General features: G+C 38.9%; 1 protein-coding gene across 13 annotated transcripts in view; it reads right to left on the bottom strand.

Moving 5' to 3' along the window:
* NRG3 (neuregulin 3) overlaps positions 1-20,781 on the bottom strand; it is a 940,531-nt gene that overhangs the window by 38,392 nt on the left and 881,358 nt on the right. For all 13 annotated transcript variants that reach the window (XM_072971203.1, XM_072971197.1, XM_072971194.1 and 10 more), the window contains one exon: positions 2,779-2,881. In XM_072971203.1, coding sequence (XP_072827304.1) covers positions 2,779-2,881 — 103 coding nt within the window. The remainder of the gene's footprint in view (positions 1-2,778; positions 2,882-20,781) is intronic.

The following is a 20,781-nucleotide window of genomic DNA, read 5'->3' on the forward strand; positions in this document are numbered from 1 at the left end:
AGGCCAAAAAAATTATACACATAGAACAGTCCTATAGTACGTGAGAAAGTAAAGAAAGGTCAAGGTAGAGTCTATTCGGTTGTCCCCAAGGTTTGGGGAGCTGAATTAGAATTCCAGGAGTGAAGGCAAAAAAAAACCCCCCAAAAACCAAAAAAAAAAACCCTTGTGCCAGGGTGTTATAAAAATGTACATTGCTTTCAGCTATATAAATTAGATGCCAGGTGTGGGGTGTGGCTCTTCTCTCAGGCAAAGAAAAATGAAGGCTGACCATGCTTGGAAGTTACAAGAAGGAAATATGCTCTAGGTCTCTGATGAGGAATACGACTCCAGTTGGAAAAGGCTTTAAATTTTATTATTACTGTATTATTTTTACACTAACTTATTTATTTTTAAATAAAAGTGTGTCCCGGCTGGGCAGGCAGAAAGACAGCAGCACCCCGATCCGCTCACTTCCATTGGCTCGGTCCTCTGAGTCTCCCAGGACGAATCTAGGGTCGCACAGTGTTTCTGTGAGAACCCCTGCCAGCTGGCGGAGCCCCAGGAGGACACACTGATGGCTGAGCCCGCTTGCCGTCCACACAGGGAGGGACTGACAGCTCTGAGGATGGACGTCCTCCTGCTCTCCAGCTGTTCTCTGTTCTCGTGACGGCCACAATCCGTCTTTCGTTTAAATGTGGTACAACTGCCAATTACCCTCCAAAAATAAGTGATGGACTACTTCTCCACAGTAATTTGCTTATTGTTAAGTATGCAATCTCTCTCCCCCTGACACAGCACTTTCCAGGAGCCCCTTCTAACACCCTGCTGAGTGTGACGACCCCTGCGTGTTCCAGGGGACAGGCTTCACTTTGCTGTCACCCAGCCTGTGAGTTCTGGTGTGGAAAACCGTAGGTGTTAACAATAACAAGCCCTCACTGAGTGCTTACTCACTGAAACAGTATGCTGTGCCCTTTACAGTATTTTCCGGCTAATCCTTACATTCTGTAAGGTAGATATTATTGGGGGCCAGATTTTAGCTATATTTTACCAAAAAGGAAACGGAAGCTAAGGGACTAGATGTAATTTGCCTAATAGTGCAGAATAAGCAGGTGGCAGACTGCAGATCTGAGCACAGGTATGGCTGATGCTTGTGAAACCCTGACCACCATGTCATGCAGCCTGGCTGAGAGCATAAAGAGCTACGGTCTGCGGTGGGAACCGACGCTCCCCAGTCACCCGAGCACTCACCGTCCAGCAGCGGGACTGTGTGAGCCAATATGGTAGCATGGTCCAGAGCACGCGATTTAAAGACCCATCTGCAAGTTCCTAGTTTGTAGCTTTGACAAATTAACGTTTTAAAATTAAATTCGGACATTATCTGAAAATTGAGCAATACGGATCATTCCAGTTGTTACGAGGGTTGGGATATAAGATATGAGAAGCCCAACATCCCTGATACAGAGTTAAGTGCTCAGAGATTGAACACTAACACCTGTCACGGCCAAGAGCTGCCTAGGAGACATGACAAGGAAATGCGATGTGGTTTCCTGGCTGGAGCCTTGGAACAAAAACAAATGCACATTAGGTAAAAACCAAGGAAATCTGAAAGCATGAACTGTCGTTAGTAACACTGTATCAACATGGTTCCACTGGTTGTCATAAAAGCAACATCCTAGTATGACATGAATCGTAGGGGAAACTGAGTCTGGGGAGCATTGGATGTGTCTGTACTATTTTCACAGCAATTCTGAGAACCTAAAGCTCTTCTGAAATAGTTTACTAAAAAATAATAGTCACTAATTCTGGATTCATACCTGATTTCTATTATTTTTTAAAATTCTAAGCATTGTTCTTTTAAAAGATTGACATAAACAACATGCAGACAGGTATCATGGACTATATCTGGAAATTGATCCATTTTTAGAAGAGCAAATGGGTAGGAAAAAATACAGGTCCAATGAAAAGCAATTATGTGTTGGCTTGGATTTCAGACAAGCTGTAGGAAAAGAATCTATGCCAGCTTCTTAATGCCTGCACACCTTACAAGAAACCAAGGAATTTAATATTTTCATCTGCATTTCTTAAGTGCAAGATTATGTCATTTACATAAATAAAGTACTACGAAATATATTTAGAGTAAATATATGTATATACACATACATACTTATATACATATATATGTATATTTTTTATTCTACTCTATTAGCCAAAAAAAAAGCACCTTTACCTGCAGAAGCTTTAGTTTCTTGGCAAGGTAAGCACAGAGCATATTCGAGATGTGCATACCAAAGTGGATTTTATAGTATTCATAGTTCATATTTGGCTACAACTTTTATGGGTATCAGGTGAAAAACATGATAAGAGGAAAAGTGTGTGTGTGTGTGTGTGTGTGTGTGTGTGTGTTTTCATAAAAAGCTAGATACTAGTTGATAATGTTCAGGTCTACAGCAGGGACTTCTCTGTTCAGAAGAGTTAACCCCTGAGTGACAGGCAGACGCTGAGCCTTTAATTCCTGGAGGCAATCAAAATGTGCAAAGGACTTAGAGTGTTGATGAGCACAGAGAGGAATGATTAGTATGTGTATCAAAGATAAACCACACACACACAAACACACACATGCACGTACACGCTAACACACACTCACCACAGGCTACAAAAGATTCTAAGTCATTTATGGATGTTTGATGGACCCATTTGTACAAGATCCCTCTGCCTGGAGCTCAGACTGAGAACGTAAAGAAAGACAAAGGTGCTTCTTCTGAGAAGTAACCTTTTAACACTAGAGAGAAATGGTCTTACTTGCTTTTGAAGTAGAACGCTGCACAGAACATGCCCACGATGACAATTCCAAAGATGATACATGAAATTGACAGCACCTGCCTTTGATACACTTCTTCACTCTCTGTGAATTTGAAAAAGAGAATTAGAAGGGATGGTTAGCAGGGCACAGCAGAGATCATCTCCATCCTCGTACTTTGAGCTGGTAGGAAGCATTTCAAACCAAAGTTTTTTGTTCCTGTCGTGAATAGGAAAACATGAGGAAGTTATTTGATTCAATTTCTTTGCAATGGTCTGTAGGATAGCTGTTTTTTTTTTTTTTTGTATATGCATGGTTAAATCAGAGCTCGTACACAGATATCACAGTTAAGAATCTGATTATCAAAAGATGGATCATGACTTTAGGACATACTAGGGACACACATTTTCAAAATTATGGTGGGGCCCAAAACAATCTGCTTTCAGAACTGTTCTATGCCAGTGATGACTTTCAACTGACATCATGTAAAACTTACATCACTGTATTTTCTGATTTGGTCCTTGGCTGTCAGTCTCCCATTCATCCCACCCACTACTATGACTGACATCCCCAATGAAAGAGAACTTCAATGTACATGTGAATATTTATTCACCCATTCCGTGAGTTCCTCAATACCAATGATCTGGCACAGTTATCTCAACCAAGGTCATATCTTATAGCTTCTTATTACAAAAAAAAAAAGAATTCAAAGCAAGCACTTCACTTTTCAGGTATTATCATGTACACTTCTAGCTCATTTTCTCAAATATGTCTACTGAGACAGTTCTTCCATCTCAAGACCTCTATCCTTATAGATCTCAGAGCTTTCTTTCTGTTAATTATCCTTCTCTTGTCTTCATTTCTCTCTTTATGCAGCACAGAGAACAGACACTATGGTCCATGGTTACAGTCATTCATTTTCTTGCAAATATCCTTAACTCCTATATCCCTTCCCCCTTCCCTATTATCCATTTGGCAAAATAACTGTATGTATCCAAGAACTGCCTTCTCCATATATCTACCTTGAGCAGCTCAGAATTGTGAAAGAAGATTACACAAATGGGAAGATGGACATCAGTAAAGGCTGAAGTCACATTGCTTAACAAGACGTCCAATAGTGACTAACAATCTCATCAGCCTGCTCCCCTATTTTCCTGTTGATTATTCATACCTTCTTGACTACTCAGTCTCATTACTTACCCTCTACTTCCTCACTCTCAGATTTTCCATATATGTTATAAAGAAAAGAAAGCCAGTATAGAAGAAATCATCTCTATTTATAACACAAAATATACAAAATTAACTGTATCTGTATCTTTTCCTTTTTGTTTCACTCTTACTAACAGTACAGTAGTTCTCAAACTTTAGTGTGCACTGGAGTCACTTTGAGGGCTACTGAGGGAGCAATTATCACCTACTTTCTCTCCTAGAGTTATTGATTTGGTTGCTATAAGGTGGGAACAGAACATTTGCATTTTTTAAAAGTTCCCAGGTGATTCTGATACTGCTGGTTTCTGAAACATCCTTGGAAAACCATTGACTAAAGAATCCTCAGACCACAGATCAACTATGAAAATTAACCTGGGGGAGGTTTGGTTTTCTTTGTTCGTGCTAACTATGGTATCCATTTAGGACCTTCTAAGCCAAAATCTTTATTTCAAAGAACATTTTCAGGTGTTTCTCATGCACACTGAAGGTAAAGAACGGGTCCGTTAGAGAAAGTGCTATCTTCTACCAAAGACGAATTTTTTGGGATACCACTGTCTTCTACCTTCTTGGGGTCTTCTCATCACTGAAAACTGATAGGAAGGGAAAAACATTCCAATTCATTATATGATGCCAGCATTTCCTTTATATCAAAACCAGACAAAGACATAAAAAGAAAATAAATTACAGACATATATCTCTCATTAGCATAGATGCAAATATTCATAACAAATTTTTAGGAAATCAAATCCAACAAGATGTTAAAAATAATACATCATGGCCGACTGGGTTTATACAAGGAATGCAAGGTTGGTTTAATATTTTAAAATTGATCAAAGTCAAGAAAAATTATTTAATTATCAGATTAGTGGGAAAAACTACTTAACAAGATCTAATATTCATTCCTAATTAAAACTCTCAGAAACTAAGACCAAAAGGAAACTTCCTCATCCTGACAAAGAGTATATAACAAAATTATACCTAATTGCAAAACATCACTTTTCTCCTGATACCGGGAATAAAGCAAGAATGTACGCTCTCACCACTTCTACTCAACATTGTACTACTGGTATATACAGTCAATGCAATAAGGCAAAAATAGGTATTAAGGCCATTCGAAGTTTGGGGGAAGAAGAAGAAAAGTCATCTTTGTTCTCAGACAACATAATCATCTCTGCAGAAAATCTAAGGGTCTCTACAAAGGACTAGAATAATTAATAAGCAAGCTTGGAAGATGTGAGGTTGCAGGATAGATAATACAAAAATTAAATGAGTGTCTATTTAATTCCAACAAATAATCAGAAATTGTAATAAAAGTATCATTTACAATACCATCAAAATATATAAAGTATGTAGCAATAAATTTGACAAAAGATACACAAGACCTGTGCACTGAAAATGGCCAAACTTTACTGAGAGAATTTAAAGAAGACCTAGGTAAATAGATACATCATATTTATGGGTTAAAGACTGAGTATTATTAAGACATCAATTCTCCTCAAGTTAAAAGAGATTGAGTGCAGTTCTATTGAAATCGCAGGAGGCATTTGGTTGTTGTTGTTGTATAGAAATAAACAAGCTGATTCTAAATGACTTATATGGCAATATAAAAGATCTAGATAAGTCAAAATAACTTTTTTGGTAGCCAAGAGAACAAAGTTGAAGGACTCAAAACTACTTTATTCCAAGACTTATTATAAAGCTCTAGTAATCAAGCCAACATGGTACTGAACTATTTATAAACAGATAAATCAATGGAATAGACGATAAATTTCAGAAACACATGCAAACATATGTGGCCAATTGATTTTTGAAAAAGATTCCAAGGCAGTTCAATGAGGAAAAGATCTTCTCAAAAACTGACGTTGTAACAACAGTAGAGCCGTAGCCACGAAAAAGAAACCTCAACTCTGACTTCATATCTTACTCAAATATAAACTCAAAGGATAATAGACATTAATGGAGAATTTAAAATTACAAAACTTTTCAAGAAAATACAGGAGAAAATCTTAACAATCATAAGTTTGACAAAGATTCCTTAACTACAACACAAAAGATAGGAACTATAACGTATTTTAAGTCAACAAAATGGACTTCACCAAAATTAGCAACGTTTTGCTCTTCAAAAGACACCACTATGAAAATGAAAAGGCAAGACACGCTTTGGGAAAAAATCTGCAAATATATAGCAAAAGTAGACTTGTATCTATAATATGTGAGGATCTCTTACTACTCAATAATAAAATGACAATTCACCAATTTAAAAATGGGCAAAAATTTTGAACGAACACTTCCCCAAAGATACATAAATGGCAAACAGGTATGTGGAAAAATACCCAACATCATTAGTCATTATGGAATTGAAAATTAAACTATAATGAGATAAATGGCATTCCTACTAGATTAGCTAAAATTGAAGGCTAACCATACCAAGGGTATGGAGCAATCTGAACTCTCACGTACTTCTGGTAGAAATATAAAATGGTATAACCACTTAAAAAATAGTTTCATAGAAAGTAAGGATACACCTACATTATGAGGCAGGCATTCCATTCCTAAGTATTTAGTCAAGACTATTAAAATTTATCTTCATTATGTATGTAAATATTCATTGCAGCTTTGTGATAGCAAAAAGCTGGAAAGAATCCAAATGCCCATATTTGACAGGTGAACAGATAAACAAACTGTGGTATATTCATACAATGGAATATGAATCAACAATAAAAAGAATTGAACTACTGATATAAGCAACAAAACACATAAATCTCAGAGTAATTATGCTGAGAGCATTAAGTCAGATTAAAAAAACAGGGCACATGTGTTATTCCAGTTATAAGAAATTCTGGAAAATGGAAACTAATCTATAGTAACAGAAAGCTTGTTGGTAGATACCTGGGGTCAAGAGTAGGGAGGGGCAGAGGAATGAGACTTTGGGGACTTACAGATGTGTTCATTGTCTCAAATATGATGAGGTGTTCATGGGTGAATATTTATGTCAAAATGCATCAAATGAAAAGTTTCAGAATAAGTGTTTTATTTTATATCAAGTATAGTTGTAAATATATTAATCCTGGGGAACAAAGGATTATAGGTAATATATAAAGAATATACATAATATAAAAGATACTCGCCCAATATGACACCATCCACTCACACTAACTACTCTTTTTCTCCACCACAAGCTTCCTTGGTGCCAGGGACCATGTTTTTGTTGATTTATTCATTTGGGTTACCGCTGTTTCTCCAGCATCTAGCGCAGTGCTTCTCCAGCATCTAGCGCAGTGCTTCTCATGAAACTGACACCATAAGATTGTGATCCCGGAATAAATAGCTATTTCTGCCTTTATAGATCTCCTGCTTTAAGCTGTGTGTGATACATCAACTCACTCAGGGTGCTCTTAAGGTTTAATATTCTCTGTTATTCACACCGCGTCCTCCCAGGGTTCACACAAGTCCTCCTTTCTGGGGTTGACCACCTGCCACAACCCCACGCATTCCTGAACTTGACATCAGCTCCTTTCATGGGGTTTTTCCCATTCAGATCTGGCCTCCTCCTTTGACTTTGTACTCACCACGTTCTTTTCAGCAGCAAAGAGTCATGAAGAAAATGGTGGGGCCGTTTGTCCCCAGGCCTCAGAAGATACTATAGCGTGATCTACCAACAGGTAGATGATCTCATTGTTCATCTTCTTTTCCACACCGTCTGTGGGCCAGGCCCTTGCTTTCTGGGTGATTTTCAGGGGGGCTGTTCAGGCCCCAGAAAGATGCTTGCTCTGTGTGTTGGATTTGTCTATTGTTGCGAACACTCCATGCTCGCCCTGGTGTACAACCTGGCTTTCTGTTCTGGCCAAGTCCCACCCGATGCTGATGCCAGTCCACAGCTGGAAAACCAGGGGGGGAGAGTTGGCTCATGGACGCAGAATTCCCTACACCATGACTTTGTGGAGTGCTTCTAAAATGTCCCAGAAGCTTCCAGGGCCAGCTGAAATGAGTCTATGACTTGTGATGTTCCTGTACCAGCCAGGTCAATTGCATACATCACCTTTAATTGGGCAAATGGGTATGAGACACAACAGAGCCGAATGAAAACTTATACATACAGAGCCTGATTCTTAGGATCTATTTCCTTCCTTCCTTCCTTCCTCCCTTCCTTCCTTTCCTTTCCTGAGATCATGCATTATATCCTGTCTTTAAAGACAATCACACATTTTAAAGTTTTTCCTGCAGCAGTATACTGGGAAACAATGTTTTAGAAGAACCATCCCTTCCTCTCTCCCCTCTTTGTCTTTATTTCCATTTTCAATGTCTTTATTCAGACTGGGGCATCCAAAGACAGAAAGTAAACCTAAGAGAAATATCACATTATCCATATTTTTGAATAAATGAAAAGGGGCATTCATGTGGCCCTGGCAAATCTTGGCTGACATTTTAAATTTGGAAAGATTCAAATTAAAGAGATTAAAAAAAATGTGTCACTGAGCCTTTGCTTGGGCATATTACCATCTTAAAGAATGCCATCCTTTCCACCTCTGCATTTGTAAGCTCATCAAATCTTCCAGTTGAACTTGGAAACAAGTAAATAGTTGTACCAACGATAAAGAATTCCGTTTCACTTCATTTCTATAAGCTGGTGACTATAATGGAAGAAGCATGACTTCCATATAATAATCTAACCCACCCTGCTTCTGCCAATGAAAAGAATTATGAAAATTGTGGATAACGATACCCATTAAAACAAACAAACAAACAAAAGACTATATCCACATAAAATCTGCATGGTGTTTTGTTCTTATGTGAAGCTCGTCAAACATAGCCTGGGGAAATGCACAAAATCCATTCTGAGTTTAAATCAAGAGTGAAATTAAAACTCCAAAGACTGTGAGTGACTTTACAGACCCAGGTGTCGTTGCCGTGATTGTCTCTCAGTGCCTTCGGTTCATCGAGTGCTGGGTGAGAACCAGCATGGTGAGGTGCAGAAAGCAAGGGGTGGGGAGTCTGGTTGTTCTGGATATGATTTTAACTTCAGCCACCTTTAATATGAATAACCACAGATATACTACTTTACCTTTATAAATTTCAATTTTCTATCTAAATAAAGGCAATGATATGAAATGCGGACTGTAATAAATGTTACGAGGAGGTATCTAATCCTACAAAAGACTATAACATGGAAAGTTGACCAATTCATAGAGACCAGAGATCAGAGATTTCAAGTATAAGGTAAGCAAGAGGAACAGGGATGGGGAGAGTGATCTGGAAAGAGAAGACAACTTGTGCAAAGGCCCCGTGGTAGGAGACAAAATGGCATATCCAGAGACCTGGAAGTTATGTGCCCTACCACAGGGCCTTTGCACAAGTTGTTTTCTATTCTTTAGCAGCTTAGCAGAGCAACACAGAGACAATGGGAATATGGTACACAGTGAACATGTCTTTACAATAGCAGGAAGGTATTGAAGGACTTGAAGGAAGAGGAGTGTGATATGATAATATTTATATTTATTTTTTCTGCAGTATGCAGAAAAAGATGAGAAGGGAGAAAGCAAATGCAGAGCCCTGTTAGAAGGCTATTATACCAGCTTAGACATGATAATAGTAATGACTATGGCGGGTGGTAAAGTAAACAGAAGGGAAAAGTAGGTTGAAAATACTGAAGAGCTTAGATGATGATGCTCTTACTTAAGCTGGAGTACACTGGAGGGGGGTCCGACGTGGAAGGGAAGATACCAACCTCAGTTTTGGACTGGATGAGTTTTTAAAAGCCTATGAGATACCCAAGTAGAGATGTAGGGTAGGCATTTAAATATGTATAGATCTAAGCTAAGAGGAGGTGACAGGGTTGTGGATGTAAATATTTAGAGATTATGCATATACTGAAAGTGGGCTGATAAGAGCCCCAGGAGAGGACAGAGAGTAATAAGAGAAGAATGCCTAAGACAGAGCCTTGAGAGACTCCAACATTTGGTGGAAGGGTAGACGAGGATCTTGCAGAGGAGATAAAGAGGTGAAGTAAAATAAAGCACTTTAATTTAGTGACGTCGAGGTCACTGGGAACCCTGTATGACCTCTTTGATGGAGTCATGAAGCTGGCCCCCATCACTCCCTTGGGCCCCTGTTCATGTATCTCCCATGTACTGCAAGGCAAACAAACGAAAAACTGGCCTTCAAAATACTCTGCTTCTCTAATGGAAAACTCAGCTCACCCACAGGCAGTCAGTGACTGGCTGCCTCTGGACCTCTCTGCCTGTGTCCTGAGATCTGTATTGAAGGAATTTATTTTTATGTCATTTTCTTTACTCACAGTTCCCAGTGCTTTTTTTTCTTGTTAACTGAATTTTTCAACTGGTAGTTCTGAATTTCCTACCCAGATGTTTTAGCGGATGAAGTGCAAGCCATCCTCCTTGGGGATGGCTCCGCCTTTCACAGTCTTCCCGACATGGACTCTTGGAGAAGAAAAGCATGCTCCTTGTCCCCAGAGACCCAGAATCCTTGGAAGACCTGTGAGTACCACACTGTTTGCTAAGCTGGACAGCTCACAGTGTGAGTCATAGTGTGCAAAGCTGCCTAAGGAGGACGCCTTTGGAAACTCCAACCGTCTTTAGAATTCTAATTCTCTCTGTGAAAACTTGTTAAACTCTACTACATTCGCTATCTTGATTGTGGTGGTGGTTTCATTGGTGTATATGCATCTATAAGAATTCATCAAATTGTAAAAAAAAAAAAAGATGCCAAAGGAAAATCAGAGTTGCAGTTCTTATACCATTTCCTGCTGGATATGTCTGCATGAAGGACGGAAGTGTGGGTGACCGTACCCCTGTACATGTGAGGGAATTGGAAATGTTCTTAAAGGCAGCTCCCCATCGCCTCCAAAGACGGAATCCTGGGATCCTACCTCCGTCCTGGGAATCTTTCCTTCGTACCATCAGTTTTAATTGAGTAGATAAGACACAAAACTGAAGCATGATTTCCCTAAATGTTCTGGCGTCCAAGTAATGTGAACCTTAAACACGGATACACACACACGCTCACGTGCGCACACATACACCTTAAGTCACAAGAGTGAAAGCTTTTCTGCCTGAGTCACCTCATATTCAACATATACAAATCAGACCCTATATGATGCCATCATTAGGTGTCAAATGAAAGCATGATTTCTCTGATAGCTCATCATAAAAGTCAAGCTAATAACATCACCAGGGCTCCTTTTATCCAACTTTCATCATCAGAGGTAGAGGTCCTGCGGCTAAAAACCTACGCAGAGAAGCAAAAGTCACTGTCAGACAACAAATTCACTAACGACCCCACCGTTCAGGAAATTAGTCTTCATTCCAGTATTCCTCCCTGCCTAATTCTAGCATTTATTCCTATTCATCAAGTCAACCTCATAATCCGGGTAGGTCAGTCTCTCTCTGATGGTAAGCCTGTGAATTTTTTTGTCGTCATTTTAACTGGATTAAGTTTAAGTCGATTTATTGCAGTTTTAATCATTCTTGGAACAAGAGCGCTTCCTCCCAATTTTGTTCTTAAACATCAACAAAAGCTGGGGATGGATTAAAATATTAGGAGCTTCCAAGGAACTGCAAATGAGCCGTGATCAGCAAAGAGAATGAAAGGAGAGTAATTTAGAATGTTAGAAACTGGCATTCACACTTTTTAACTTGAAGGCAAAAATGAACAAGAGTCAAATGGCCTGATTACTGCATTGTTAAGGAAAAAAAAATTCATTAAGGTAAAAGAGGTCCTGAAGGCAAAAGAACTGGGTCCTCACCTTGAGATCAATGAGATTAAACACACACTGGGAGGGAGGGGCAATGAAAGAGCCTGTAGTAGGAAGATCAAATGAGCAAGCGAGACCTGAGCCTTTCTGTAAGAACCCAAGAATGCTGCTTGGCTGGGGGTTGCGGGAGGGGGTCCAGCCCATCCATCTGAGTGCAGAGGAGCTGAGATGGTCAGGAGGTACTGAAACAGTGCCGTATCTTTAAGATGGTGTTATTTCTACCTGGAAGCCCCTTCCTCTTCCCTACCTGCAGAACTACCATTGTTATGGGTTGATTTGTATCCCCTCAAAGATGCTGAAGGTCTGATCACCACGCCTATAAATACAGTCTTCCCTGGATATAGGGAATAACCCTATATCCAGGTCATTAAGGTGGACCCTAGTTATTAAGGTGGACCCTAGTCCAAGATTTCTGTGTCCTTATGAAAAAGAGAAATTTGTATTTAGAGACAGACACGCACACACAGGAAGAATGCCAAGTGAAGATGGAGGCAGAGTTTGGGGTGATACATCCACAACTCAAGGAAGGCTAAAGATGGCCAGGAAACCACCAGAAGCCAGGAAGGAGGCAGGAACAGATGCTTCCTCACAGTCTTCAGAAGGAACCAGCCCTGCCCACACCTGGATCTCGTACTTCTAGGCTCCAGAACTGGGAGACAATACATTTCTGATGTTTAACCACCAGTTTGTGGTATTTTGTTATAGGCAGTCCTAAAAAATCAATATAGCCACTAATCTATAAATACCATCAGAATAAATACTATACAGAACAAACACTATCAGATCTGAAAAATTCTTCTCAAGACCTCTCTTGCATCCATTTTGCAGCTTTCCATAACTGTGTTGTCTTGTGCCAAAGATGCACATATCTCTTTCCCCAAAGCCCAGACCGAGAGCCCCTCAAAGGCAAGAGCATCTTCATTCCTGGACCCTTGTATCTGGCTTGTGTTTCCTCTGCACAAGGAAAGGTATTCAGTTGGCCTTTGTTGAACGCCACAGCTTCTGGGTTGGATGCCTAATGACATTTTACTGCTTGGGCCCTCTGCCTGGGGTGGGGTGGGGTAATAAAAAGAGGCGACATTTTCTTAGAGGGGGGGTCCTTTTACCCCGGGGATTCATTCCGTTGCTCTTTGCAGTCTGCTGTGAAAGGGCATCATTTGAATTACTTTGAAACAATAAAATAATTACTTCATTGTAAAATGTTGACACTCAAAATTATATTTTATCTTATTTCCATACAAAGTGCTTTTAGATATGCATTAAATATAAAGTTTGATATTTAAGGGGAAACAGTTTAAATTCATAAACACATTTATTCTCAACCTGTAATTTCCTTTTCTTCCCCCACGCTCCCTACCAAATATGAACCTTCTCTGTAATAATTCCTTATCTCTCTCCCTCCTTTCCCAAACAGTATAGCTCTGGCTCGCTATAGATAAGTGAATGCTATAAAATACACTTGGAAAAAAATAAAAAGCCCTGAGTCTTCTCATTGGTATGTCTACAATACAATGGCTTTCTAAATGCTATTCCTGCCACAAATAAATTATAAGTAAAAAGCAAATTGAATGAAAATAAATCTATTGGTTAGTATCAATTTTAAGGTAAAACCAGCCTTTGGCTTCTGACTTCACTATTAAAAGGTCTGAGAACTCCATTTTTCCTGAAGCTGTAATAACTGTCCCCCAATCCATACCCTTAACTCCAAGTTCTGTCACTTAGGATTCATCGTTCATTGGCAAAGTCACATTCTAAGAGCAAGACATGCAACTTGAAATGATAAAATGCTGTTTTCTTGGCAATGGGGGAGAATCTGATTTAGCGGTTTATAGGAACCGTCTAATGTTTGAGCTGTTTTGATGGAGTGAGAAATTTAATCCACTAAATCCATTTCGACCTGGCTTCACAGAAGAGCACTCAGGCCCAGAGCAACACCCAGCCCTTCCCAGACTGCTGTGCTGGATCTCCACCTCCTTCTGCCCAGTGAGATGTAAGTTAAAGGAATCTAACTCCTTTTGCTTTACATATTAGGGGTGACCTAACATGATCTACAAGCATCACCTACAAAGTCAGCCATCTGCACAGCTGCTCAGGTCCATGCACACTATTTGCACTTCTCAGGCCCACGTTGTAAGCATCCCATCAGGGGCAGTCCAGAGTCAAGCTGAGGACCAGACAGCAAAGCAGAGGCTTCTGGATTTCTAGGCAGTGGTTCTCTCCTCTGATTGTACATTAGAAATACCTGGGAAGCTTTTCGAACACACCTACAGCTGAGCCCCACCCACTCCAGGACAGGAGATCTGAATTTCCAAAACTGTGACTCTAGATTTGTATTTGTTCAAATCCGCCCAAGGCAGCGAAGACACAGTAAAAGAAGTGAAAAAAAACCAAACCAAACCAAACCAAATCAAAACAAAACAAAACCCCCCCAAAACGAACAAACAAACAAAAACAGAACAAAAAGGCAAAATTAACTTTAGTTATAAATTTTATTTCACCAAACATAGTGAAAATAATATCATTTCAACTTAGAATCTCCATAAAACTATTAATAAAATATTTTAATCTTTTTGGGTTCCAAGTCTTTGAAATCTAGTGTGTATTTCATATACATATATAGCTTATCCAATTTCAGGCTAGCCACCTTTCACATATTTCTATGTAGATTGCCATGGGTGGGAAGAAAATCTCTTTAAATATTAAACACATATAATCTGGAACAGAGATCCCTAAAGTGTATTGTACACACCCCAAGGGGCATGCTAGCTGATCACAGAATTTCAGTAATTGAGCACTTAAGTTATTACTTGTATTTATTTGACGATATTCCCTTAAAATTCTTAATTTCTATTTTTGTATATGTTATAATACGTGTAAAAATGTGTTTAGTGGCCACCATATTGAACAGTGTCTAACAAGAAGTTAAGACAACAACAGAGATTTGTTTCCAGGCTCCCTCCTTGACCATTTATGTGAATTTGGGCAATTTTACTGCAGCAGTCTCTGACTCAGTTTTTAACGTGAAAAAGTGACAATGATCATCATACCTCGCTCGCTGGATTACTGGATAAGGAAATGAAATGCTTTGTATAATGCATTTCCTGAGGACAGTATCCGGTTCACCGAAAGTGTTTATAAAATTTAAACAGTAGTTTCAATTGTTATTGTCGTTGTGATGATTGCAAGGAAGATCTATAAAGAAAGCTGGATTTGAGAAGTAGCATTTAAACCATTTGAAAACAAATAATTTCCAAGTCCTCATGAGAAAACAGAAAAGAAATAATTAAAACAGGCATTGTAGTCAAGCTCATTGGTTTCAGGTATAAAGATACACTGAAGGTCCTTGAATTAAGATAATAATAACGATAATGTGTATGCATGCTCCTCTACCAACATCGGTGCTAATACTATTCCACTGAACTCATTCTAAAGATGACTTGCGAAAAATTTATTGTAACCAGAGATACGTGCAAACCAGAGCAGAAATAAAATAGCAAGGCACTTTAGTGCCCCTGCCCCTTCACGGCCTGCTTTGGTCACCCATCATTACCAGTTGGCTTCCTCTATGTGCTCGTTTTTTCCTATTCCCTTAGAAATTTAGCTTGCTCATGCCCTTGGCTGGCCACCTCTCTTACACCATTTAAGAATGTGCTTTCACCTTCTGACCCTGTTGCTAAGTGACCTAGTCTTTTATTTTTGCAAAATTCAAATTCCTGTCTATTAAAATAAATTCATATCAAAATGTCACATGTAGGTAAAAATGCATAATTCATAAATTAACAGCATGAGACAATTCTACAAAATGAACGTGCATAGGTAATCAACACCCAGATCAAGAAATGAAACATGGTGGAGACATACCCAAGAAGGAGCTCATATACCTCCTTCTCATCACTAATCACCTTCTCTACAATATACCCACTAACCTGACTTCTAACACCAAAGATTAGTTGTGCCTGTGTTTGAAGTTTATATAAATAGAATCATATTGTATGCTTTTTTTTGGTCTAGCTTTTTTTCTTCCTCAGTGTTATGTTAGTGAGATTTAATCACGTATGTTTTATTTATTATTTCACTTCCTCCTTAAAATTTACACGAAAGTTAAAATCAAAGGCATTTTTGCATGTCAGTGTTTCTGCAGGTCTGTCTTGCCCTTTTAAGTGGCTGCATAGTATTCTCTATTATGGTGAAGTCATAGGGACATTTACATTCTTCTCAATTCTGCACTATTACAATCAGCCGTGTGTAGCCATCATAACTACGCTTCAAATGAAATATTGATCAACTGTATGGTGTGTAGAAAGGATCACAAGAAGTAACAGAAAGTCAGATAAAAGAAATGAAAGAAATGGAATGCCCGTGGATTCACTAGGGGATCTAGGGAGGGTGTTGTCCTTCCTCATTCTGATTCTTGGGGGTCTCTTGGCCTGACAGCTCTCCAACTCTCAATCCAATGTAAGTCTTGTCAATATGCCCACTTCACAAAAAAAGCTGGCCAGCTTTTGCAAGCAAAGGAGAGGTTTAACTGATAAACATATTGCTTTATCCAGTGGCAGCATATACCCCCAAGTGTCCTTGGTTCACAAATATGAATGGGAAATCCTGAGTCAACCAACTCTATGAAGCAAAATTACATAAAGTTCCCAGAGTGGACTATGAAGTGCTAACAGAAATAATGTGAGTAAGTCTCCAGGATGGACCTTAAAAGTACCCCTAAAAAACAAGCAAACGAAACACTGACCTGTTTTACAGACCCATGGTGATTTCCAGCATTTAATATTGGAAATTGTGGTGCACTAAAAAGCTCATTAAGCACTAATGTCAGAAAGACTTGGGTCAAGTAATCCTTCTGTCATTACAAAATGTGACTTTTGGGTCACATGTCTTTTCTCTAGACAAAGGGCAGCAGGGGGTAATTATCGATACACAATAATCTTAATGATGTAGTTATCCATTTCCTTCCTTCTCAGATAAGTTAAAGGAAACAAATTGTCATCCAGCAGAGAAAGAAATGTGTTTCCTACTCTGTAATGATACTAACGGGAGCTTGGTGACAAGTGTATCTCAGCAGGGAGTAAGTACAGGCTGCAAGAAGATGACAGGGTTCATACCAAGAGGGAAGAACAGAAATGGTTCGATGGAGGCAGAAGCAATAGAGGATACTTGTCATTTTAAGAATTCGTAAAAGCAAAGAGTCCTGGAAGATATATCCAGAAGCAAGATAAACCACACCCGATCCATAAGGGAAGTGATTCACCACGCATTTGGTTATAGATGAACTGAATAGTATTTTAAGATCTCTGGAGAATTTTCCAGTCTCTGTAGTGCTTATGCATATAATCACCAATAAAAATATGTGGAGTATTTAAGTTTCCTCCCTGTCCCACCCATATCGTAGCAATAATCTTTCTTGTCTTGTAAGAGCAGTTGGATCCAGATAGCTGCAAAGGCTGCTGCCTGGCCCACATGCCCATTCATGTGGAGAGAAAAATGAATCTCTTTTGGCAGCATAGGCTGTAATAACCCTGTCTTTTACTTTCTATCTCTGTTGCTTTGAGAGCTAGGCTTTGGCTGACCCTGAAGGAAGACAGCCCCTCCCAGAATAAACCAGTTCCTAGAGATAGTAAGTAACCAGCTTCTGAGTGTACTTTTCAAATACAAACCAGCCAATTCGGAGCTAACACTCCCAACACCAGCTTGTCAGGCTCTCACATGCTGGGCTACTGTCCATCTGCCCTAGTCACCCCAGGGTCAGGTGCCAGACAACTAAGGACAGTCTTCATGCTCCACAGCCTGCTGAAATTATCCCAACTCGCCAGTTCTAAGTCTGCTCCCTGTGGAGACTACAATTAGGGTTCTTGCCCACAGTTCCTTCTTCTCCTATGCCTATGGTGTGGCCCCTCTGCCCGGGATCAGTAAGTAACAAACTATCTTTTCAATGGTAGCTGTTTCATGCTCTGTTGGCCTGTTTCTCAAATTTTCTATTAATACACTATATTTTGGAACACAGGTTATTCAAATGAATATTTTTTAAAAATCATGTGTCAATGCTAAGAAATAGTAAATACTTTTGAAAATACTGAAAGTTTGCTTTTGTAAAGTGAAAAAGAGCTGCTTAGATCACTAAGGGAGTGACCACTAACCAATGGAACCAATTCTGAACAGGATTAAATTTTAAGATTAGCAGAAAGTTACCATTTATGTTTGTTAAAAGTCTCTCCTGCATCCCATTTCAGACACTGCTCTAGAGTTATACTTTGGCTGCAAAGATAAATAAGGTAGAATGCCAGAAATCCTATATCTAGCTGGTAAGATGGGCATGTAAAAATAGATATGAAACATTGTTTTACGTGTTTTAAGAGCCATAAGCAGAGTGATGTCAGCAAGTTGGGCAGTCCATACTACTGAAGATACAGTGCAATCCCTATCAAAATTCCAATGGCATTTTTTTACAGAACTAGAAAAACAATTCTAAAATTCATCTGAACCATAAAAGACATTGGGTAGCCAAAGAAATCCTGAAAGAACAAAGCTGAAGGCATCATACTTCCTGATTTCAAACTATAGTACAAAACTATAGTGATCAAAACAGCATGGTGTTGCATGAAAACAGACGCATAGACTGATGAAACAGAATCAAAACCTTCAAAATAAACCCTTGTACATGTGGTCATACGTGACAAGGGAGCCAAGAATACTAATGGGAAAAGGATAGCCTCTTCAATAAATGGTATTGGGAAAACTGTGTAATTTTATGAAGACAAATGGAAATGGACCTTTATCTTAAACCACTCACAAAAATTAACTTGAAATGGATTATAAACTTGGAACATAAGACCTGAAACCACAAAACTCCTAGAATAAAATATAGGATAAAAGCTCCCTGACATAATTCTTGCTAATGGATTTTTTTAGTATGACACCAAAAACACAAGTAACAAAAACAAAAATAAATAACTGGGATGACATCAAACTAAAAAGAGTCTGCACGGAAAAACAAAACAAAACAAAAAATAGTCAAAAGGCAGCATATGAAATGGGAAAAGTTACTTGCAAATCATGTACCTTACAAAGAGTTAATATCCGAAAAATGTAAAGAACACATACAACTCAATAGCAAGACATCAAATATATATAAATATCTTATTAAAGTTAGGCAGAGAAACTGAATAGACATTTTTCCAAAGACTTACAGATGGCCAACAGACACATGAAAAGGTGTTCAACATCACTAATTACCAGGGAAATATGCAAATCAAAACCACAGTGAGATATCACTTCACATCTGTTAGAACAGTTGTTATCAAAAAGACAACAATAATAATTGTTGGCCAAGATGTGGAGAAAAGGGACCCTTGCTCCTGTTAGTGGGAATGTAAATTGGAGCAGCCACTATGGAAAACAGCAGAGGTTCCTGAAAAGTTAAAAATAGAACTACTATATGATCAGCAATCCCACTTCTGTGTATGTACCCAAAAGAAATAATAACCTCGAAGAGATATCTGTCCTCCTACTCGCATTTTCACTGCAGCATTATTCACAATAGCTAAGATATAGAAACAACCTAAGTGTCTATCAATGGATCAGTAGAGAAAGAAAGTGAGACATATGATGGAATATTATTCAGCAATGAGAAAGAAGGAAATCCTACCGTTTGTGACAACATGAATGGATCTTGAGGACATTTCACTAAGTGAGATAAGCTGGAGAAAGGCAATACTGTATCCCACTTGTATGGAGAATGTAAAAAAGCCAAATTCATAGAAATGGAGAATACAGTGGTGATTCCTAGAGGCTGAGGAGAGGGAGATATGGCAAAGTTGATCAAAGGGTTCAATCTTCCACTTAGAAAATGAGTAAGTTCTGAGGATCTAATGCAAGCATGATGACTACAGTTCACAATACTGTATTATATACTTGAAGTTGCTAATCATCGAACCTTACATGTTCTGACCAAAAGAAAAAAAAAGGTAATTATCTGAGGTGATGGAGGCGTTACCTAATTCTACTGTAGTAATCTTTTTGCAACCTATAAAAGTATCAAATCATCTTGTTGTACACCTTGAACTTATACAATGTTTTATATCAATTATATCTTAATTGATATAATTAAAAAATATTTTCCATATTCTGAAGTTAAAAAAAGAGAAAGGAGTACAAATCAATTCATAATGAGATATAGCTCTGCATCCATTAGAATGGCTACAACTAGTAAGATAAACAATAAACGAGTGTTGGCAAGCACGTGGAGAATTTGGAACCTCCATACATTGCTGCTTGGAATGCAAAATGGTCTGGCCATTTTGGAAAACAGCATGGCAATTCCTCAAGCAGTTCAACATCAAGTTACCATACGACCCAGCAATTTCACCCCTAGGCATCTATGTAAGAGGAAGGAAAACATGTCCATACAAAACCTTCTACATGAATGTTCATAGCTGTATTATTCATAATAGTCAAAAAGTGATACACAACTCAAATGTCCATCAACTGATGAATGGAGAAGGATAATGTAGTGTGTTTCCGTGCCATGAAAAATTATTTGACAGTGAAATAGAATGAAGACTTGAAACATGTCACAATAGGGATGAACCTTGAAATATCATGCTAGCTGAAAGAAGACTGGCACAAAGACCACATGTTATATGATTCCATTTATATGAAATGTCCAGAATAAGCAAATCTATATAGACAAGGGGCTAGGTTCGGGGAGCCGCTCGTGACGGAGGGCTGCCGAGCACAAAACTTGGGCGTAAAACCCCAAAGTGCAGGGCGCCAGGCTCTGAGATTGAGGCTGCCGAGCACAAAGGTTGGGCCTAAACTCCCACAGTGCGGGGCGCCCGGCTCAAAGGTCAATTGAGTCAGAACAATCTCTGTCCCGCCACACCTTTTACTAAAGAATGCACCAGATGCGCCTATGCCTGAGGAAATACCCTTGAGCTACTAAGTCACAAAGGACCTTCAGAGGGAGAGATACAATCGGCACACAAATCAGTAATCTTTTTAGAGAACAATCACCTGAGCT

Source organism: Vicugna pacos, chromosome 11, assembly GCF_048564905.1.
Source record: "Vicugna pacos chromosome 11, VicPac4, whole genome shotgun sequence".
NCBI classification, from domain to species: Eukaryota; Metazoa; Chordata; class Mammalia; order Artiodactyla; family Camelidae; genus Vicugna; species Vicugna pacos.